The 19,299-nt window shown below is 51.7% G+C and overlaps 3 protein-coding genes across 7 annotated transcripts in view; 1 reads left to right on the plus strand and 2 right to left on the minus strand.

The window, feature by feature from the left end:
- SNX32 (sorting nexin 32) overlaps positions 1–15,114 on the plus strand; it is a 20,889-nt gene extending 5,775 nt beyond the window's left edge. The window contains exons 2-13 of one of the 3 annotated variants that reach the window (XM_017857168.1): positions 10,899–11,003; positions 11,357–11,467; positions 11,587–11,708; positions 11,860–11,983; positions 12,174–12,278; positions 12,479–12,593; positions 12,750–12,825; positions 13,060–13,099; positions 13,886–13,972; positions 14,051–14,210; positions 14,289–14,374; positions 14,691–15,114. In XM_017857168.1, coding sequence (XP_017712657.1) covers positions 10,899–11,003; positions 11,357–11,467; positions 11,587–11,708; positions 11,860–11,983; positions 12,174–12,278; positions 12,479–12,593; positions 12,750–12,825; positions 13,060–13,099; positions 13,886–13,972; positions 14,051–14,210; positions 14,289–14,374; positions 14,691–14,744 — 1,185 coding nt within the window. In that variant the 3' untranslated portion in view covers positions 14,745–15,114. The remainder of the gene's footprint in view (positions 1–10,898; positions 11,004–11,356; positions 11,468–11,586; positions 11,709–11,859; positions 11,984–12,173; positions 12,279–12,478; positions 12,594–12,749; positions 12,826–13,059; positions 13,100–13,885; positions 13,973–14,050; positions 14,211–14,288; positions 14,375–14,690) is intronic. The other 2 variants (XM_017857169.1, XM_017857170.1) reach the window with 2 other exon arrangements.
- A 1,108-nt stretch (positions 15,115–16,222) lies between these two features.
- Positions 16,223–19,299, minus strand: part of CFL1 (cofilin 1) — a 5,600-nt gene continuing 2,523 nt past the window's right edge. For all 3 annotated transcript variants that reach the window (XM_017857178.1, XM_017857177.1, XM_017857179.1), the window contains exons 2-4: positions 17,353–17,660; positions 17,072–17,148; positions 16,223–16,871 (exon numbers count right to left, since the gene is read on the minus strand). In XM_017857178.1, the coding sequence (XP_017712667.1) occupies positions 16,759–16,871; positions 17,072–17,148; positions 17,353–17,660 (498 nt within the window). In that variant the 3' untranslated portion in view covers positions 16,223–16,758. The remainder of the gene's footprint in view (positions 16,872–17,071; positions 17,149–17,352; positions 17,661–19,299) is intronic.
- The window catches only part of LOC108518637 (translation initiation factor IF-2-like), a 1,773-nt gene continuing 444 nt past the window's right edge, over positions 17,971–19,299 (minus strand). Inside the window, exon 2 of the mRNA XM_017857176.1 lies at positions 17,971–19,273. Within this exon, the coding sequence (XP_017712665.1) occupies positions 18,690–19,273 (584 nt within the window). The 3' untranslated portion in view covers positions 17,971–18,689. The remainder of the gene's footprint in view (positions 19,274–19,299) is intronic.

Genomic DNA, 19,299 nt, shown 5'->3' on the forward strand with positions numbered 1-19,299 from the left:
AAAGAAAAGAAGAAAGCCTTGAGTATATGACACTAAAGAAAATAAGTAATTATTATTTTATTTTATTTTTTTTGAGAGGGAGTCTCACTTCATTGCCCAGGCTGGAGTGCAGTGGTGTAATCTCAACTCATTGCAACCTCTGCCTCCCAAGTTTAAGTGATTCTCTTGCCTCCGTCTCCCAAGTAGCTGAACTACAGCTGTGCACCACCACACCTGGCTAATTTTTTTGTATTTTTAGTAGAGATGGTGTTTCACCATGTTGGCCAGGCTGGTCTTGAACTCCTGACCTCAGGTGATCCATTAGCCTCGGCCTCCCGAAGTGCTGGGATTATAGCATGAGCCACCACACCCGGCTGGAAAATAAGTAACTAAAAAAAAAATTTTTGGCCAGGCGTGATGGATCATGCCTGTAATTCCAGCACTTTAAGAAGCTGAGGTGGGCCGGGCGCAGTGGCTCACACCTGTAATCCCAGCACTTTGGGAGGCCGAGGTGGGCAGATCACGAGGTCAGGAGATCGAGACCATCCTGGCTAACATGGTGAAACCCCATGTCTACTAAAAATACAAAAAATTAGCCAGGCGTGGTGGCGGGCGCCTGTAGTCCCAGCTACTTGGGAGGCTGAGGCAGGAGAATGGCGTGAACCCAGGAGGCGGAGGTCGCAGTGAGCCGAGATCGTGCCACTGCACTCCAGCCTGGGAGACAGAGTGAGACTCCGTCTCAAAAAAAAAAAAAAAAAAAAAAAGCTGAGGCTCAAGTGGATCATCTGAGGTCAGGAGTTCGAGACCAGCCTGGCCACCACGGTGAAACACCGTCTCTATTAAAAATACAAAAAAATGGCTGGGCGCGGTGGCTCACGCCTGTAATCCCAGCACTTTGGGAGGCCAAGGCGGGCGGATCACAAGGTCAGGAGATCGAGACCATCGTGGCTAACACAGTGAAACCCCGTCTCTACTAAAAATACAAAAAATTAGCTGGGTGTGGTGGCCGGCGCCTGTAGTCCCAGCTACTTGGGAGGCTGAGGCAGAAGAATGGCGTGAACCTGGGAGACAGAGGTTGCAGTGAGCCGAGATCGTGCCGCTGCACTCCAGCCTGGGTGACAGAGTGAGACTCTGTCTCAAAAAAAAAAATAAATAAATAAAAAATAAGCCTGGCATGGTGGCACATGCCTGTAGTCCCAGCTCCTTGGAAGCCTGAGGCAGGACGATCACTTGAGCTCAGCGGGTTGAGGCTGCAATGAGCTGTGATCATAAACACTGCACTCTAGCCTGGGCAACAGAGTGAGACTCTGTCTCAAAAATTAAAAAAAGAAAAAGGTTGAGGCTGGCCACAGTGGCTCATGCTTATAGTCCCAGCACTTTGGAAGACTGAGGCAGGAAGATTGCTTGAGCCCTGGAGTTTGAGCCTACGGTGAACCATAATCACACCACTGCACTCCAGCCTGGGTGACAGAGCGAGCCCCTGTCTCAAAAAAAAAAAAAAAAAAAAATTATCAAGCTGAATAAGCAATATACAAAAGGATAACACTTCATGAACAAGGCCTTCTTCCAGGAATGCAAGGTAGTTTAACATTTGCAAATCAATCAAATGAAATTCAGCACATAAACAGATGACAAGAACATCCATATGATTATCTCCATCAAGGGAAAAACGATTGATAAAAATCAACACTCTCATCAAATTAGGCATAGCAGGGAGTTCCATTAAGCTTCATTAAGATACCCTTAATTAAAAAATATATATCTAAAAACACTTTGGGGTTAAATGTTAAATGCAGTCCCTCTGAGATTAGGAACATGTCATCATATCATCACTTCTACATTGTACTGGAGGTCCTGGTGAGTATAATAAGGCAGTAAAAAGAAATAAAGGTATAAAGGTTGGAAAGGAAGAACTAAAACTGTCATCATTTTAGATTATAGGACTGTATATGTAGGAAATCCAAAACAACTGGCCAGGAAGGTGGCTCAGACCTGTAATCCCTGCACTTTGGGAGGCCTAATTTAGGAGATCTCTTGAGCCCAGGAGTTCGAGACCAACCTGGGCAACATAGTGAGACCCTATCTCTACAAAAAAATACAAAAATTATCCAGGCATGGTGGCAGATGCCTGTAGTCCCAGCTACTCAGGAGGCTGAAGTGGGAGGATCCCTTGAGCCTGGAAGTTCAAGGCTGCCATGAGCCAAGATGGCATTACCCCACTCCATCCTGGATGACAGAGCAAGACCCTGTCTCAAAAAAAAAAAAAGATCCACAAACAATTAAATTAATAAGTGAGTGAGTTCAGCAAGATATTTTAAAAATTTATTAAAATTGACAAGTAAATTTGTGTGGACACAAAGTAAATATATAAAAATAAATGATTTTTTTTCTTTCGTTCTTTCTTTTTTTTTTTTTGAGATGGAGTTTCACTCTTGTCACCCAGGCTGGAGTGCAATGGGGCGATCTTGGCTCACCACAAGCTCTGCCTCTGGGTTCAAGGGTTTTTCCTGCCTCAGCCTCCTGAGTAGCTGGGATTACAAGCGCCCCCCACCACACCTGGCTAATTTTTGTATTTTTAGTAGAGACGGGGTTTCACCATGTTGACCAGGCTGGTCTCAAACTCCTGACCTCAGGTGATCCACCCGCCTCGGCTTCCCAAAGTACATGAGCCACCTCACCCGGCCTTTTTTCCTTTCTTTTTTTTTTTTTTGTTTTGAGGCAGGGACCCGCACTGTCATCCAGGCTGGAGTGCAGTGGTGTGATGGTGTGATCATGGCTCACTGCAGCCTTGACCTTCTGGGCTCAAGTGATCCTCCTGCCTCAGCCTCCTAAGTAGCTGGGACTACATGTGTTTGCCACCACACCAGGCTAATTTTTGTATTTTTTTGTAGACATGGAGTTTCGCCATGTTGCCCTGGTTGACCTTGAACTCCTTGGCTCAAGTGATTCTCCTGCCTCAGCCTTCCAAAGTGCTGGGTTCACAGGCATGAGCCACCATGCGCAGCCTATTGTTTTTCTGTATACAATTAGAAGATGAAACTTTAAAAAATATAATTTAAAAAGCAAAGAAAGGGCGCCTATAATCCCAGCTGCTTGGGAGGCTGAGGCAGGAGAATCGCTTGAACCCAGGAGGCAGAGGTTGCAGTGAGTCAAGACCACACCATCGCACTGTGGCCTGGGCAACAAGAACAAGACTCTGTCTCAAAAAAACATAAATAAAATAAAAATAAAAAGCAAAGAAAAAAGAGAATCACCAAATACCTAGGAATAAATCTCACAGAAGACATGCAAGACCTTTACACAGAAAACTACAAAACATTAAAGATGACCTAAATAATTGGAAAGATATTACATGTTTTTAGATTAGAAGATTAAAAATTATAAATTATAAAATTACAAAGAGATCTAGTCTTCCCAGATTGATCTATATATTTGATATAATCACAATCAAAATCCCAGTACATTTTTTAGGGGTAGAAATTAACAAGCAGAATATCTGTAGAAATGTAAAGGACTTACAATAGCCAAAATGATTTTGAAAAGAAAGGATAAAGTTGGAGGCTTTGCACTATCTGATTTCAAGTCTCGCCTGTCAAGTTACAGTAATCAAGACAGTGAGATACTATCATAAGGATAAACATTTAGACCAATAGAACACAGTAGAGTCCAAAGAGTGACACGTTTTTTTTTTTTTTTCAGACGGAGTCTCGCTCTGTCGCCCAGGCTGGAGTGCAGTGGCGGGATCTCGGCTCACTGCAAGCTCCGCCTCCCGGGTTTAAGCCATTCTCCTGCCTCAGCCTCCCGAGTAGCTGGGACTACAGGCGCCGCCACCACGCCCGCCGCCACCACGCCCGGCTAGTTTTTTGTATTTTTTAGTAGAGACGGGCCGTTTCACCGTGTTAGCCAGGGATGGTCTCGAATTCTCCTGACCTCGTGCATTCCGCCCCGGCTCTCCGGGGCCTCCCAAAGTGCTGGGGATTACAGCGCCTTGAGCCACCGCGGCCCGCCGACACTCTTTTTTTTTTGAGACGGAGCTCGTGGCTGCTCACCTTTAGGCCCCTAGGAGTGCAGGTGGCAAGATTCTTGGGGCTTGACTGCAATCTCCACCTCCCGCGGTTCATTGCCATTTCTCCTGCCTCAGCCTCCCGGAGTAGCTGGCACTTACAGGCGCCTTTCCACCACACCTGGGCTAATTTTTTTTTTGCTAATTTTTAGTAGGAGACGCCGGGTTTTCCACCCGTGGTTAGCAGCAGAATTTGGTCTCAATCTCCTGATCTCGCTGGATCCATCCGCCTCGGGCCCTTCCAAAGGCTGGGATTACAGGCTTGCAGCCACCGTGGCCCGGCCCTGTCACTTTTAATAGGGCTAAGTTGGATATGTGCTACTGCCAAAGCCCAATTCAATAGCAAAAGGAAAATCTATATAACAAATAAAGTGGCTCAAATAGCACTGGCCACATGGCACAATGAATCACAACCCATACCTCACACTGCATATTCAAAACAAACTGAAAATCGGGCCGGCGGCCGTTGCGGCTGGCTCGTGGGCCTGCTAATCCAGCACTTTGGAGGGTTTGGAGGGCAGGTTGGGAATCATATGATGGCTCGAGGCAGTTTTGAGGACCAACCTGGCCAACATTGGTGAAACCCTATCTCTACTAAAATACAAAAATTTAGCCCAGGGCAGGTGTGGCTCGCACACCTGTAATCCCAGCTACCTTGGCGAGGCTGAGGCAAGAGAATCGTGGTGAACCCACGGCAGGCAGAGGCTGGCAGTGAGGCCAAGATCGTGGCCACTGCACTCCCAGGCCTGTGGGTGGACAAAGCGAGACTCCATTCTCAAAAAATTAAAATATGTAGGCCAGGCGTGGTGCCTCATCGGACTGTAATCCCAGCACTTTGCGGAGAATTAAGGCCAGCTGGGATCGGCCTGAGGTCAGGGACGTTCGAGACCAGCCTGGCCAACATAGTGAACACCCCGTCTCTACTCAAAATACAAAATGAGCTGGGCGTGGTGGTGGGCACCTGTAATCTGAGCTACTCGGGAGGCTGGGGCAGGAGAATTGCTTGAACCTGGGAGGCGGAGGTTGCAATGAACCGAGATCCGCCATTACACTCTAGCCTGAGCAAGAAGAGTGAAACCTCCATTTCAAAAAAAAAAGAAAGAGAGAGAGAAGGAAGGAAGGAAGGGAGGGAGGGAGGGAGGGAGGGAGGGAGGAAGGAAGGAAGGAAAAGTTAAAATGAAGAGAATGAATTGAAAATAGATCATAGCTGGGTGGGGTGGCTCACACGTGTAATACCAGCACTTTGGGAGGCCAAGGAGGGTGGATCACTTGAGGTCAGGAGTTTGAGACCAGCCTGGCCAAAAGAGTGAAACCACATCTCTACTAAAAATACAGAAATTAGCTGGGCGTTGTGGCGGGCGCCTGTAATCGCAGCTACTCAGGAGGCTGAGGCAGGGGAATCATTTGCACTCCAGCCTGGGCGACAGAGCAAGACCCTGTCTCAAAAAAAAAAAAGAAAAAGAAAAGAAAAGAAAAAAAGAAAATGGATTATAGACACAAGTGTAAGCTTAAACTGTAATACCTCTAGAAAAATAAATAGAATATCTTCATGACCTTGGGGTAGGCAAAGATTTCTTCAACAGGACATAAAATGCCTTAACCATAGAAATAAAAGACTCTTATGTTGAGCTTGTAACATTTGAACCATTAAGAGAGTCAAAGGCAAACTATAGACTAGGAAAAGATACTGACAAAACGTATAATCAACAATGGACTTGTCCCCAGGAACAGAGTTCCTACAAATTACTGAAAAACAGATAATCTGATCTTTCAAAGAGGTGGCTGGAAAGAATCAGAGAACTGAATAGGCACTTTACAAAAGAAGATATGCAGATGGCTGATAAATACAGAAAATGCCGCTCGACATCATTCCTCACCAGGTAATACCAGTTGCACTCCCATGCACAATTACCATGCCTCGACTAACAGGGTGGAAGTAAAAAAGACTAACAATTCCGAGCCGTCACAGTGGTTTGTACCCAGACTGATCTGTATATTCGATGCAATCACAATAAAAATCTCAGTTCGTTTTTTAGGGGTAGAAATTAACAAGCCGCGTATGTGTAGAAATGTAAAGGACCTATAATTGCCAAAATGATTTTGAAAAAAAAGAATAAAGGTGGAGGCCTTACACTATCTGATTTCCAGTCTCACCTGTCAGATTACAGTAATCAGGCCAGTAAGATATTATCATAAGGACAAACATAGACCAATGGAACAGAGAGTCCAAAGTTTATCATACTTAATAGGTCAAATGATACGTGTACACAAAAGCAACTCTCAGCTACTCCAGAGGATTGCCTGAGCCCAGTTCAAGGCCAGCCTGGACAACATTAGTGGGACCCCGTTTCTTTAAAAAAAAAAAAAAGAGAGAGAGAGAGAGAGAAAGATAAAAGTGACTAACAACTCTTAAGTATTGGCAAGGATGTAGTACAACTGGAACTTTCATACACAGTGCTGCTGGCAGTGTACATTGGTTTAGTCACCTTAGAAAATTGTTTGGCAGTATTTACTGAAGTGTTTTAAACATATAATATGCCTTCCCTGTAACCAAGCACTTCTCATAACCAACAGAAATGGGGACTTAGGTCAAAAGTCCTCAAAAGATGGCTGGATGCGGTGGCTCACACCTGTAATGCTAGCGCTTTGGGAGGCCGAAGTGGGCGGATCACTTGAGGTCAGGAGTTCAAGAGCAGCCTGGCCAATATGGCAAAACCCCATCTCTACTAAATTACAAAAATTATCTAGGCATGGTGGCAGGCACCTGTAACCCCAGCTACTCAGGAGGTTGAGGCAGGAGAATCACTTGAACCTGGGAGGTGGAGGTTGCCATGAGCTAAGATCACGTCACTACACTCCAGCCTGGGTGACAGAGCGAGACTGTCTCAATAAATAAATAAATAAAGTCCTCAAAAGTCCTATGTAAGAATGTTCATGGAAGCCAGATGTGGTGGTGCACACCTGTAATCCCAGCTACTTGGGAGGCTGAAGTGGAAGGATGGCTTGAGGCCACGAGTTCAAACCAGCCTGGGCAGCATAGCGACAACACCCCCCTGCTTAAAAAATAAAAGTAACCAGGTGCAGTGGCTCACACCTGTAATCCCAACACTTTGGGAGGCCGAGGCGGGCAGATCACCTGAGGTCAGGAGTTTGAGACCAGCCTGGCTAACATAATGAAACCTTGTTTCTACTAAAAATGCAAAAAATTAGCCAGGCATGGTGGTGCGTGCTTGTAATCCCAGCTACTCGGGAAGCGGAGGCAGGAGAATTGCTTGAACCCAGGAGGCGGAGGTTGCAGTGAGCTGAGATCTCACCGTTGCACTCCAGCCTGGGTAACAAGAGCAAAACTCCGTCTCAAAAAAAAAAAAAAATGTGTTCATGGCAGCTTTATTCATAATAGCCAAAAACTTGAAATAATCCAAATGACCATCAACAGTAGATACATGCATTATGATATAATCATATAATGAAATAAGACACAGCAATGAAAACAACTACTTCTCCACTCAACAACATAGAGAGAGCTCTCTAAAGAACAGGGGCACAAAAGAATACACAATGCATAACTGCATTTCTGTGAAGTTCAAGAATAGGCAGGCCAGAATAGGCTGGGTTCAGTGGCTCACACCTGTAATCCCAGCTTTTTGGGAGGCCAAGGCGGGTGGATCACCTGAGGTCAGGAGTTCAAGACCAGCCTGGCCAACATGGTGAAACGCCGTCTCTGCTAAAATACAAAAATTAGCTGGAAGTGGTGGTGTGCGCCTGTAATCCCAGCTACTTAGGAGGCTGAAGCAGGAGAATCCCATGAGCCTGGGTGGTAGAGGTTGCAGTGAGTTGAGATCACGTCACTGCACTCCAACCTGGGTGACAGAGTGAGACTTCGTCTCAAAAAAAAAGAATAGGCCAGGCTGGGCGCGGTGGCTCACGCCTGTAATCCCAGCACTTTGGGAGGCGGAGGCGGGCAGATCACCTGAGGTCAGGAGTTCGAGACCAGCCTCAACATGGAGAAACCCCATCTCTACTAAAAATACAAAATTAGCCGGGCATGGTGGTGCATGCCTGTGATCCCAGCTACTCGGGAGGCTGAGGCAGGAGAATTGCTTGAACCTGGAAGGCGGAGGTTATGGTGAGCTGAGATGGCGCCACTGCGCCACTGCACTCCAGCCTGGGCAACAAGAGCGAAACTCTGTCTCAAAAATAAATAAATAAATAAAAGAAGAGGCCAGAATAATATATGGTGATAGAAGTCAGAATGGTGGTTAGTTCTGGGGTGGGGATAATTGATGGGTGTGGGGCAAGAGGGAGCCTTCTGGAGGGTTAAAAAAATTTTTTTTGCCAGGCACAGTGGCTCACACCTGTAATCCCAGCACTTTGGGAGGCAAGGCAGGTGGATCACCTGAGCTCAGGAGTTCAAGACCAGCCTGACAAAAATGGAGAAACCTCATCTCTACTAAAAATACAAAATTAGCCGGGGCATGGTGGTGGGCACCTGTAATCCCAGCTATTCAGGAGGCTGAGGCAGGAGAATCGCTTGAACCGGGGAGGCCGAGGTTGCAGTGAGCGGAGATTGCACCATTGCACTCCAGCCTGGGGAACAAGAGCGAAACTCCATTTCAAAAAAAAATTAGCTTTAGCTTTTTTTGTTTTTGCTTTTTTTTGTTTTCTTTAGACAGTTCCTCACTCTGTCACCTAGGTTGGAGTGCAGTGGCAAGATCCTGGCTCACTGCAGCCTGCACCTCCCAAGCTCAGTCTTCCCACCTCAGCCCCCCACGTAGCTGGAACCACAGGCATGTGCCACCACGCCCAGCTAATTTTTAAAGTTTTTTTGTGGAGGTGGGCATCGAAGGGTGTCTCACCATGTTGCTTAGGCTGGTCTCAAACTCCTGGGCTCAAGCAAAATTTAGGTGGGAGTGGTGGCACGCGCCTGTAATCCCAGCTACTCAGGAGGCTGAGGCAAGAGAATCTCTTGAACTCGGGAGGCAGAGTTTGCAGTGAGCCGAGATCACGGCACTGCACTCCAACCTGGGTGACAGAGCAAGGCACTATCAAAAAAAAAAAAGAGGGAGAAACAATGTAGAGATAACCCTGTAAACAGTGACCGGTGACCTCAGGGTCAGTTCCTTCATGCCGGACAGCCAGGAGGAGGGGACAGATGCAGGGATCTCCATCCGGGAAGGAGACATCACTAGACCAGCTGCAGCTGGGCCACCATCAGGCAAGGTCTTGCCTGTTTCTGGACCCACATATTACCAAGCCCCATCTCAGGGACCATCTCTAAAGTGTGCCAAAATCAGAGAGAAGAGAGAGTGAGGAGGCCTCCAGATTGAGAGGTGGGACAGGTGCCTCTTGTATACTGGTGAGCAATGCTGAAAGGCAGAGTGATTCTTAAGCCTCTTCTCTTCCCCCTAATATCACTTGGCACTATGGTGTGGACACAGTAGGTATTCAATAAATGCATGTTGCTTCCGGCCTTTTGGGAGGCTGAGGTGGGAGAATTAGTTAAGCCCAGGAGTTTGAGACCAGCCTGGGCAACATAGCAAGACCCTGTTTCTAAAAAAAAAAAAAAAACTTGGCATAAAAAAAAAAACAACTTGGCATGGTGGTACATGCCTGTAGTCCCAGGTACTACAGAGGCAGAGGCAGGTGGATCACTTGAGCCCAGGAGTTGGAGGCTGCAGTGAGCTGTGATGGCACCACTGCATTACAGGCTGAGTGACAGAGTGAGACCCTATCTCAAAAATAAATAAATACATATTGAATAACTCAATGCAAGAATGAGCTAGTAGCGTGGTGTCTTGTTGATCTTTTCACTTGAAGAAATACACGTGCTTTGCATGTAAGCTGTTGCCTCTTGGCACCAAAAGTAGTAAATGGAATGGTTTTGGCAACCCTCCCCCAAAAGCGGTGAAAATGTCTCATCCAACTCACTTGAAGCCCTGGTTAAGGGATGCCTGAGTAGCCGGCTGGGGAAGGGGTGGGCAAGTAACTGAGAAAGTGTGTGGGGTTGGGAATTAAGAAACTGGGTTTCGCTGGGCACGGTGGCTCATGCCTGTAATCCCAGGACTTTGGGAGGCCGAGGCAGGTGGATCACTTGAGGTCAGGAATTTGAGACCAGCCTGACCAACATGGTGAAACCCAGTCTCTACTAAAAATACAAAAGTTAGCTGGGCATGGTGGTGCACGCCTGTGGTCCCAGCTACTCGGGAGGCTGAGGCAGGAGAATCGCTTGAACCCGGGAGATGGAGGTTGCAATGAGTGGAGATCGCTCCACTGCACTCCAGCCTGGGCAGCACAAAACTCTGTCTAAAAAAAACAAGCAAATAAACAAAAACAACAACTGGGTTTCAACCTGGCACTGTCGCTTTGCAGCTGCATAATCTTAGACAATTTACTTCCCCTCACAGCACTGCACTCCAACCTGAGTGACAGAGCAAGACACTATCAAAAAAAAAGAGGGAGAAACAATGTAGAGATAACCCTGTAAACAGTGACCAGTGACCTCAGGGTCAATTCCTTCATGGGGGACAGCCAGGAGGAGGGGATAGATGCAGGGATCTCCATCCAGGGAGGAGACATCACTAGACCAGCTGCAGATGGGCCACCATCCTGGTTGTCTCAGCTTCAATATCTGTCAGATAGGAAGCTTTCTGCCTGCCTCCAAGGATGGGGGTTTAAAATGTTTTGGCAGTTGCAAAGCTCAGGTCAGTGCCTTATCAGGACCCCTCTCTGGTGCCCTGGGGCATTGCTGAAGCAGTGCTGCTAAAGAGGGTTCTGCAGGTGGACCAGAAGGCATGCAGGGCGAGGAAGGGCAAAGGGGCCATGCTCAGCTAGGCCAGAGACCTCCCCTCCTCCGCAGCCTTCGTGTGCATCGGTGGATCTGCAGGGAGACAGCTCCTTACAGGTGGAGATCTCTGATGCAGTGAGTGAGCGGGACAAGGTGAAATTCACTGTTCAAACCAAGGTGAGGCAGTGCGGGACTCGAGGAAAGGTCCTGGTGGCTGCCCACAGGAGGCCTCCCCCAGGGGTGGTAGGCACGTGCCAACACAGCCTGTGGGCACTGTTCCTCCACCTGGCACTTGCCCTCAGCCCCTCCTGGAAAGCAAGCATCTTAACTAGGCTCTGGGTGCCTCTGCCTGAGGCCCCGAGTCCTAATCATCCCCATCCACCATTCTAAATGAAATCATGCACACCTGAGCTCTAACTTGGTCCTCCCTGGGATGTGGGATGGAGGGGCCCAAGAGTGGGTGCCCAGGAGACTTGCTGAGGCAGGGCTTGGGGCAGAGAGGGTACCTCAGACGGCCTTCCTGCTTCCAGAGCTGCCTCCCTTACTTCGCCCGGACCGAGTTCTCAGTCGTGCGGCAGCATGAGGAGTTCATCTGGCTGCATGATGCCTACGTGGAGAACGAGGAGTACGCCGGCCTCATCGTGAGGAGGGGCCGGGCAAGGGCTGGGAGGGACAGGCAGAGCACTTGGGTGAGGACCAAAGGCTGTGGCGGCCGTCTCAGCAGTGAGAGGTCTCCCAGCTCTGTCCCTCCTTTGAGCAGATCCCCCCAGCCCCTCCGAGGCCAGACTTTGAGGCTTCAAGGGAAAAGCTCCAGAAATTGGGTGAGGGGGACAGCTCTGTCACTCGGGAAGAGTTTGCCAAGATGAAGCAGGAGCTGGAAGCGTGAGTGCCCCCTCCTTTCCCAGCCATCCCCAGCTATCTTCCCCACTCTTCCCCCATGAATGTTTAGAGACCCTGACCTCTGACCCCAGAAAGGGGGCAGGCAGGATGATGAGGGCTGAGGAGGGCCTGTGAGCCGCTGCCACTCTCGCAGGGAGTACCTGGCCATCTTTAAGAAGACAGTTGCGATGCATGAAGTCTTTCTGCAGCGCCTGGCGGCCCACCCCACCCTGCGTCGAGACCACAACTTCTTTGTGTTTTTGGAATATGGACAGGATGTGAGCTGGGCCGAATCCCTGGCCCTGGGGCCAGAGTCTAGCTTGGGTGGGGAGGCACCCAGGGGTGGCAGGGCTGGAGAAGGGGCCCCAGTGGGCCTAAGCCTGTGTCACAGCTCCGTGAGTGGCTTGCGACTCGGCATGGGAGGCGAGAACGCCCACCCCAGCATCATACCCTCCCTGTGTGCCTCAGCTGAGTGTCCGGGGGAAGAACAGGAAGGAGCTCCTCGGAGGGTTTCTGAGGAATATCGTGAAGTCTGCAGATGAAGCCCTCATCACAGGCATGTCAGGGCTCAAGGTAACCCCTGGAGCTCCTCTCCAGATTCAATCCAGCACCTCAAGTCCACAGCACGGATTGAGGCCCAGGCTGGGTGTGGGAAGGAAGCCACTGGTGGGGCCTGGCCTGGGTTGGAAGGAGATTTTTGCCAACCCTGTGTGCCTATGCTGCCAAGTTCCTTGGTGACCCAGTGTAAATGGGGTCCTGCCTGGCTCCCTTAGGAGGTGGATGACTTCTTTGAGCATGAGAGGACCTTCCTGTTGGAGTATCACACCCGTATCCGAGATGCCTGCCTGCGGGCCGACCGCGTCATGCGTGCCCACAAGTGTACGCAAGGTCCAAGGGGTCCTGGATCCCACTGCCCCTCTCCCCAGTGGTTCAACTCCTTGGGGGAGAGAAGAGATCAAGGCATGCCTTGTCTGTCTGTGGCCACAGGCACCAGGGCTTGACGTGCAGATGTAGGGGCTCTGATGGGGGCTGTTCCCCCAACAGGCCTGGCAGATGATTATATCCCTATCTCAGCTGCACTGAGCAGTCTGGGAACACAGGAAGTCAACCAGCTAAGGACGTGAGGACTCCCTCCACCCCTCCCTCTCCCTATGCCTGTAATACCATGTCTTCCCATGAGGGGTCACTCTGTAGACATCTACTGTCAGCTCTAGGTGGGAGGTGTAGGCTCTCCTGTTGGGGGAGGGTGTTGGGAGGGAAAGGCAAGACAGAGACTCCCAAGGAGGGGCTGAGACAGAGAGGCTTTGAGCTGTTCCTCAGCCCCCTACCCTAACTCCTCCCTACTACTTCCTAGGAGCTTCCTCAAATTGGCAGAGCTCTTTGAAAGGCTGAGGGTGAGTACTGCCTTCTGTGCTCAAAAGCTTTCCTGGTGATCTTTGCAGGGAAGATAAGTCCTGGCAGAGGGAAGAGCTCCAGGATCATCCTGGGTTCAGTGATAACTTGGGCCCAGTGGCAAGTTGGGCTCACACTCCAGACTAGTTTAACGAGAGGTGGGCTGAAGACAAGAATCCAGCTTTGTGTGTATGTGTGTGTGGGGGGGTGCGCACGCGTGTACACGCGTGTGTGCAGCAGGGGAGAGTTGGGAGGCACAAGGATGTGCCCAAATCTCTGGCAGGCTGCACCCAGCTGCCAGCACACTGCCTGGGTACACACATCCCCCACTCTTCCCCAAGAAAGTCACTGGAGTGTTGCCGTCTTCCTAAAACGTCTATTGGACTGCATCTCTTTCCTGCTCAAAGCCCTTCAGAGACCCTGCCCCTTCTGGAAGCTCCCAAAGTCCTGAGCTTCCACTTTTAGCCTCTTGTGCTCCAGCCACTGCCTCCCTTCCCTGCTCTACCCAAGTGCCCTCCCTGAACTAAAGGTTCCCTGAACACGTAGCCGGGTTTGCACAGCTGCCAAGCCCTCAGCTCCCTGTCTGGCTCTTTCTTAGTACCTGAGATCCAGATTAGATCCCACTTCCTCTGTGAAGCCTTCCCTGGCCTGCACCCCTCAACACCAGGCCTGACCTGGAACAGTTACCTAAGGCCTCTTTGCTGGATATTTAGATGAAAAGGTGCCTCCCACCCCTTAGTTGCCCCTCTTGACAAGCTCCTTTCCCAGTGCCCACCTTTCTGATGCAGAAGCTGGAGGGCCGAGTGGCTTCCGACGAGGACCTGAAGCTGTCGGACATGCTGAGGTATTACATGCGCGACTCACAGGCAGCAAAGGTGAGAGGCAACCCCAGAGCAACGCTCAGGCCTGGAGGCCAGGACAGGGCAGCAGTGACCCTGTGCCCGTGGTCCTAGGACCTGCTGTACCGGCGGCTGCGGGCGCTGGCCGACTACGAGAATGCCAACAAGGCGCTGGACAAGGCGCGCACCAGGAACCGGGAGGTGCGGCCTGCCGAGAGCCACCAGCAGCTGTGCTGCCAACGCTTCGAGCGCCTCTCCGACTCCGCCAAGCAAGGTGAGCCCGCAGCCCCCGGCCCCAGCCTGGGGCCACATGCCCTGCCCAGGTCCCCATGCCTCTTCCCCTCCTCTCCAGAGCTCATGGACTTCAAGTCCCGCCGGGTCTCCTCTTTTCGAAAGAATCTCATTGAGCTGGCAGAGCTGGAGCTCAAACACGCCAAGGTGAGCCCTCCCACCTCCCTCCCTCCCCCAGGAACCAGGGTGTGCGTGCACGTGTGGATGTGCACGCGTGTATGTGCACATGTGGGTGTCTGCATGTACATGCGTGCGTGTGTGGGTGAGAGCAGCCTCAGCTAAGGCTTGGGGCCATGCTTCCCTGGCTCACGACCCGTGCCTTCTCGGTAGGAAGACCCAATTAACAGCAACTGTTATTGCAGAGAACAGGGGTGTGGGGAGCAAGGGGGTATCTACGGTGCAGAAAGAATGGCAGCCTGACTCAGCGAGAAGAGTACTTCAAGGACCTGTTTCTCCTCTGCAGGCCAGCACCCTGATTCTCCGGAACACCCTTGTCGCCCTAAAGGGGGAGCCTTAAGAGCAGCCAGAGCTCAGCCAGACCCTGCTCTGCGATCTCCAGTGACCAGGGTATCCCAGACCCCTCTCTCTGGCAAGATGTCTCCTTCTCTAGCACAGTGCCACTAGCTACACCCTCACTCTGCCCCACATCCTCCCAGGGAAAGTCCAAACCCCCTACCACTACCACCACCAAAGGTGCCAGGCCCTGCAAGACACAGGGCAGCATAGGCATCGTGATTGGCCACAGGTCAGCAGAGCCCCAGGGACCCCGACACCCCTCCCCAGGAAGCTGAGGAACAGCCTCCTCTCACCCCGGGCCTGGAAGGAATCATAGCTCTCTTGATCCCAGCCTGTTCTCCTTCACAAATAAAACCCTGGTTTTGTAGCAAGGAGGCCTGCTGTCCTTGCTTCCCTTCCCGCAGCTCAAGGGTCCACCAGGCACACCTTCTGCCAAGGCAGTATGATCAGATCCTGGGGACACCAAGGAGGGCACCCCGCAGTATCCTCAGCCCTCTCTCCAGTGACAGCAGGCTCCCTGTGGGAAGGCGCGACACCCAGAAGTTGGGACTTAGAAACCCCAGAACAGTCTTCCAGGTTTGTCCCCACCCCCATAAACCCTAGCACAAGAATGAATCACAAGTTCTCCACACCTTATTTCCTAACCAGAAAAGGGATCTAGCCTTTCCTCCCAGAACCACTCACAAGCTCCTGGGAGTTAAGGAGCCAACTGTAACACCAGGAGGCCTCTTCCTTTCTCAGCTCAGTTAATTAGGGAGGAGATATAGATGCCCCATTACCACTCCCGATTCACCTCACCCGAGGGCCAGATTTCTTGGATGTCTTTGCCTGCTGGGCAGATGAAAGCCCAAAGTACAGGCTGGAAACAACCCATGGCAATGCTGGCAAAAGGCTCAGAGTACCGGCAACACCCTTTTGGTTAAACATAGGGAGGAGGTGCTCAAGACACCTGGGTCTGAAGTCCTGGGCTCCACCTGGCTGGCCCCACCCTGAAAGGACTCCAGCCACATCTAGAGGAGGTCAAAGGCTCAACTTGGGCTGACTCACAGCAACCACTGAACCTGACCCTCATAAACCTGAGTCAGCCATGCAGGGAAGACAGCAAATCAAACTGAACCTTTAAGCTACCTGTGACTAGCCTATCAGCCCACACCTAGGCAGGGACAGAAAAGACTATCGGATGGACCTCACTGCCCATCCAGGCAAGGCTACAGAACACCCAGTTCAGGCATAAACCACTTCCGCTGGAACACCCCTGTGGCCAGCACCACTCCTTAAACAGCCAGTCCAGTGTCAATCACAGCCCCACCAACAGAATAATGGTTACCATCAGAAAGGCGTCTCAGCCAATCACTGGAGCCAGATAAGGGTGTGCAGGGACTGACTGGGTATGGGGTACAGAGAAGACAGAGCACCATTCTCCCAGTGCACCCCCACCACCGAAGTCTCCTGGGCCCCAACCTTGAAACACACATCCCATTAATGAGCCTTTTTATTATTGTCTTTTTTTTTTAATTGAAGGTCCCTTACTGGTCCTGCTTCCATCATGAGTAGCAATGACCAGGGGAAAAGGGAGAGGAACCAGCCGGCACAGGGAGGGGTCATCTCCACAACATTCCATTTATACACAGAACTAAACAGACAAGCACAGAGTCACTATTGCGGTTAGAAGTTGGCAGCATGGGAAGGGGGAGGACCAGGTGGGGAATGGGGATGTTGTTAAAAAAAAATACAGGCTCCCCCTCAACTGGGGTACCTGGGGGTAACTTGGTCTGCTTCAACCCAAGAGGAATCAGAAGATCAAAAGCAGTTTGGGAAAGCCAGAACCGTCAGGAATGGAGGGAGAAGGAAAATCCAGGGGGTGGGGGGTCTGTTTGGCAACTGGGGTGAAGGGATTGCCCTCCCTCTGCTGGGATCCCCCCAGCCCCTCCGGTCTGGCAGGAAGGGGGCAGCCTGCAACCCCCGAGGGCAGGTGTGGGGCTGCCAGATGCTCCAGGCAGGGGACCAGAAGGGGCTCACAAAGGCTTGCCCTCCAGGGAGATGACAGCACTGCCCCCCAACTTCTCCGCCAGGGTGCAGCGGTCCTTGACTTCCTCGTAGCAGTTTGCTTGCAATTCATGCTTGATCCCTGTAAGGAAGAAACGGGAGCATCTGTGAGCAGTAAGCACTGGGGTGGGGGTAGTTTCTGTGGCTGGGAAGGAGCCAATCAAAGCAGATGAAAGGAACAAGCAGGCAGTGAAGACAAGGGGGCGGACCCCCTCTGGGTGCTGTTCACCCTGCAGCCAAGGTCACAGCAGAAGGGCACTCAGCACCAATGCTGGCCCTTACCTGTCAGCTTCTTCTTGATGGCATCCTTGGAACTGGCATAGATCATTTTGCTCTTAAGGGGCGCACACTCAGGGGCCCTGGACAGAAACATGAGTCAGGCAACTCGCAGCAACAGCAAAGCCACAGGTGACTTTGAGAAACCCTTGGGCTGGCAGTGAGGAGTCTTTTGTTATAACCCCCTCCCCATCCAAACCCACATCTCTGGGTTGACCAGGATCCACAGAAGTTCCCATCATGAGAAAGGGGGTAGGTGACAAGAAGAAGCGCCAGAATGAGCTCACCAGAAGATAAACACCAGGTCCTCCTTCTTGCTCTCCTTGGTCTCATAGGTTGCGTCATAGAGGGCATAGCGGCAGTCCTTGTCTGGCAGCATCTTGACAAAGGTGGCATAGGGGTCGTCGACAGTCTGGCCCACATCGCCCACCAAGATCTCCTTGCCCTCCTCCAGGATGATGTTCTTCTTGTCCTCACTCAGGCAGAAGAGCACCGCCTTCTTGCGCTTCTTCACCTCCTCTGGCGTTGAAGACTTACGCACCTTCATGTCGTTGAACACCTTGATGACACCATCAGAGACAGCCACACCGGAGGCCTAGGAGACACGCCATGTATACCTCATCAAGAAAGGACGCTAGAGAACTGTCCCTTGTTTTCTCAGAAGATCCCAGTCCGCGTCTTGAGTGGTCACTAGTGCCCTTCCCAAGGCAAGTCACTAGTTTTTCCACCCAAGCCACTGTCAAAGAACCAGATGGGACACAACCTTAGAATGGCAGCCATGGCCTCTGATCACCTAGTTCAACAACCCCTTCCCTCATTTTACGGGACAGAAATGGAAAACTCGTGAAAAGCAGAGCCTTGACCGAAATGTGAACCCACCGGCTACTGACTCACTTGCTACTCACCGTATTTCCTCTCAGCCTTCGGATAAAACTGGTGACTTAGAACTTCAGATATGGAAGACCCAAACACCTGAGCCAAGACTCCTCTTCAGAAAGAGCCAAGACCCCACAATGCTAGATGGGACCCCAAGGACACTGAACAGTTACAACAAACCCACCAGAACTGCTTAATGCAGTGTTACTACACAAACGACCCCTGTTCCCTCCTAGGGTCTTTCCCAACTAAAACAAGAATCACAACCCCCAATAAGGACCCTGCCCGACAACTCCCTTCTTCCGGGAATGGTGCTAGGCCCCAGAAGTCGCTGGTAAAAATTAACACGCCAAACTCAAGTGCCCAGAAGCCTCGCAATCTTTAAACTCCTACTCTGCGTCGTGCTTGGCCGTGCCCGAGCCAGGAGAGGGGGGGCAATCCACGGTAAATCTGGTCCCCTGAACTCCCCGGAACTGCAGAGGAAGCCGGCCACGTGACTCGGTAGCTTCCGGAGTAGGCGGGGAAAGGAGATCGGATAGGTCTGGCCCCCTCCCCAATAGAGAACGACGTACCCGAGAGGCAGCAGCATCTCCAGGTCCCTAACCCTACGGAATCACCTTAAAACAACGGATGTATCAGACCTATCTGCTGCAGGCAGGAGCCTGGGCACGCTACATAACCTTCAGTTTTCTCAGCCCTCGGGCCGTATACAGGGGGCGGGGTGGTTTCCGGGCGGTGCCCGACTGGGTCACTTCCCTAAATTCGGCTCCACCCTCAGGCCCATCCGGGAAGGCCCGGCTGGCCCAGGGCTTCGGCATCCGCGGCCGGGCCTGAGCGTGCGCGCACGCGCCGGCAGACAGCGCCGTTCCAGCCCTCGCCCAATCCTCGGGTGAGAACGCAGCTCCTTAGATGTGCTCCCGAAGGCGCCGCAGTCTCTGCGATGCCCCCTCCAAGCCTTGCGGTGCGAGGCCCTAATCGCAGGCACCCACGCCCCAACCGGGACTCCGTCTTCCCAGCATCGCCCCTCGCCGCACCAGCGCCCGCCCCTCCCGGGCGCAGGCATCCCTGCCACCTGCTCCCGAGACGGACCCGGCTGCCGAGGGAGGGTGACGCGCAGACAGGAACAGCCTTGGGTGGGGCGCGTGCGCGCGCCGAGACCTCTCGCGCGCTTTTCCCTTGCCGCCCCCGGGCCGGGTTTGTACGCCGCGTGCTGCGGTCGAGAGCGCGCCCCTAAGAAACGCACGACGCCGGTCGTTCCGCGAGGGGCGCGCCAGCGCGCGCCCCGGACCCCTCCCCCCGCGGCCGGTTTCCGCGCGGGCGCACCAGCAGGTGGGGAGGGGAGCCCAGGGGCGCGCGAG

This window comes from Rhinopithecus bieti, unplaced genomic scaffold (assembly GCF_001698545.2).
Source record: "Rhinopithecus bieti isolate Rb0 unplaced genomic scaffold, ASM169854v2 scaffold_44159, whole genome shotgun sequence".
NCBI lineage: Eukaryota > Metazoa > Chordata > Mammalia > Primates > Cercopithecidae > Rhinopithecus > Rhinopithecus bieti.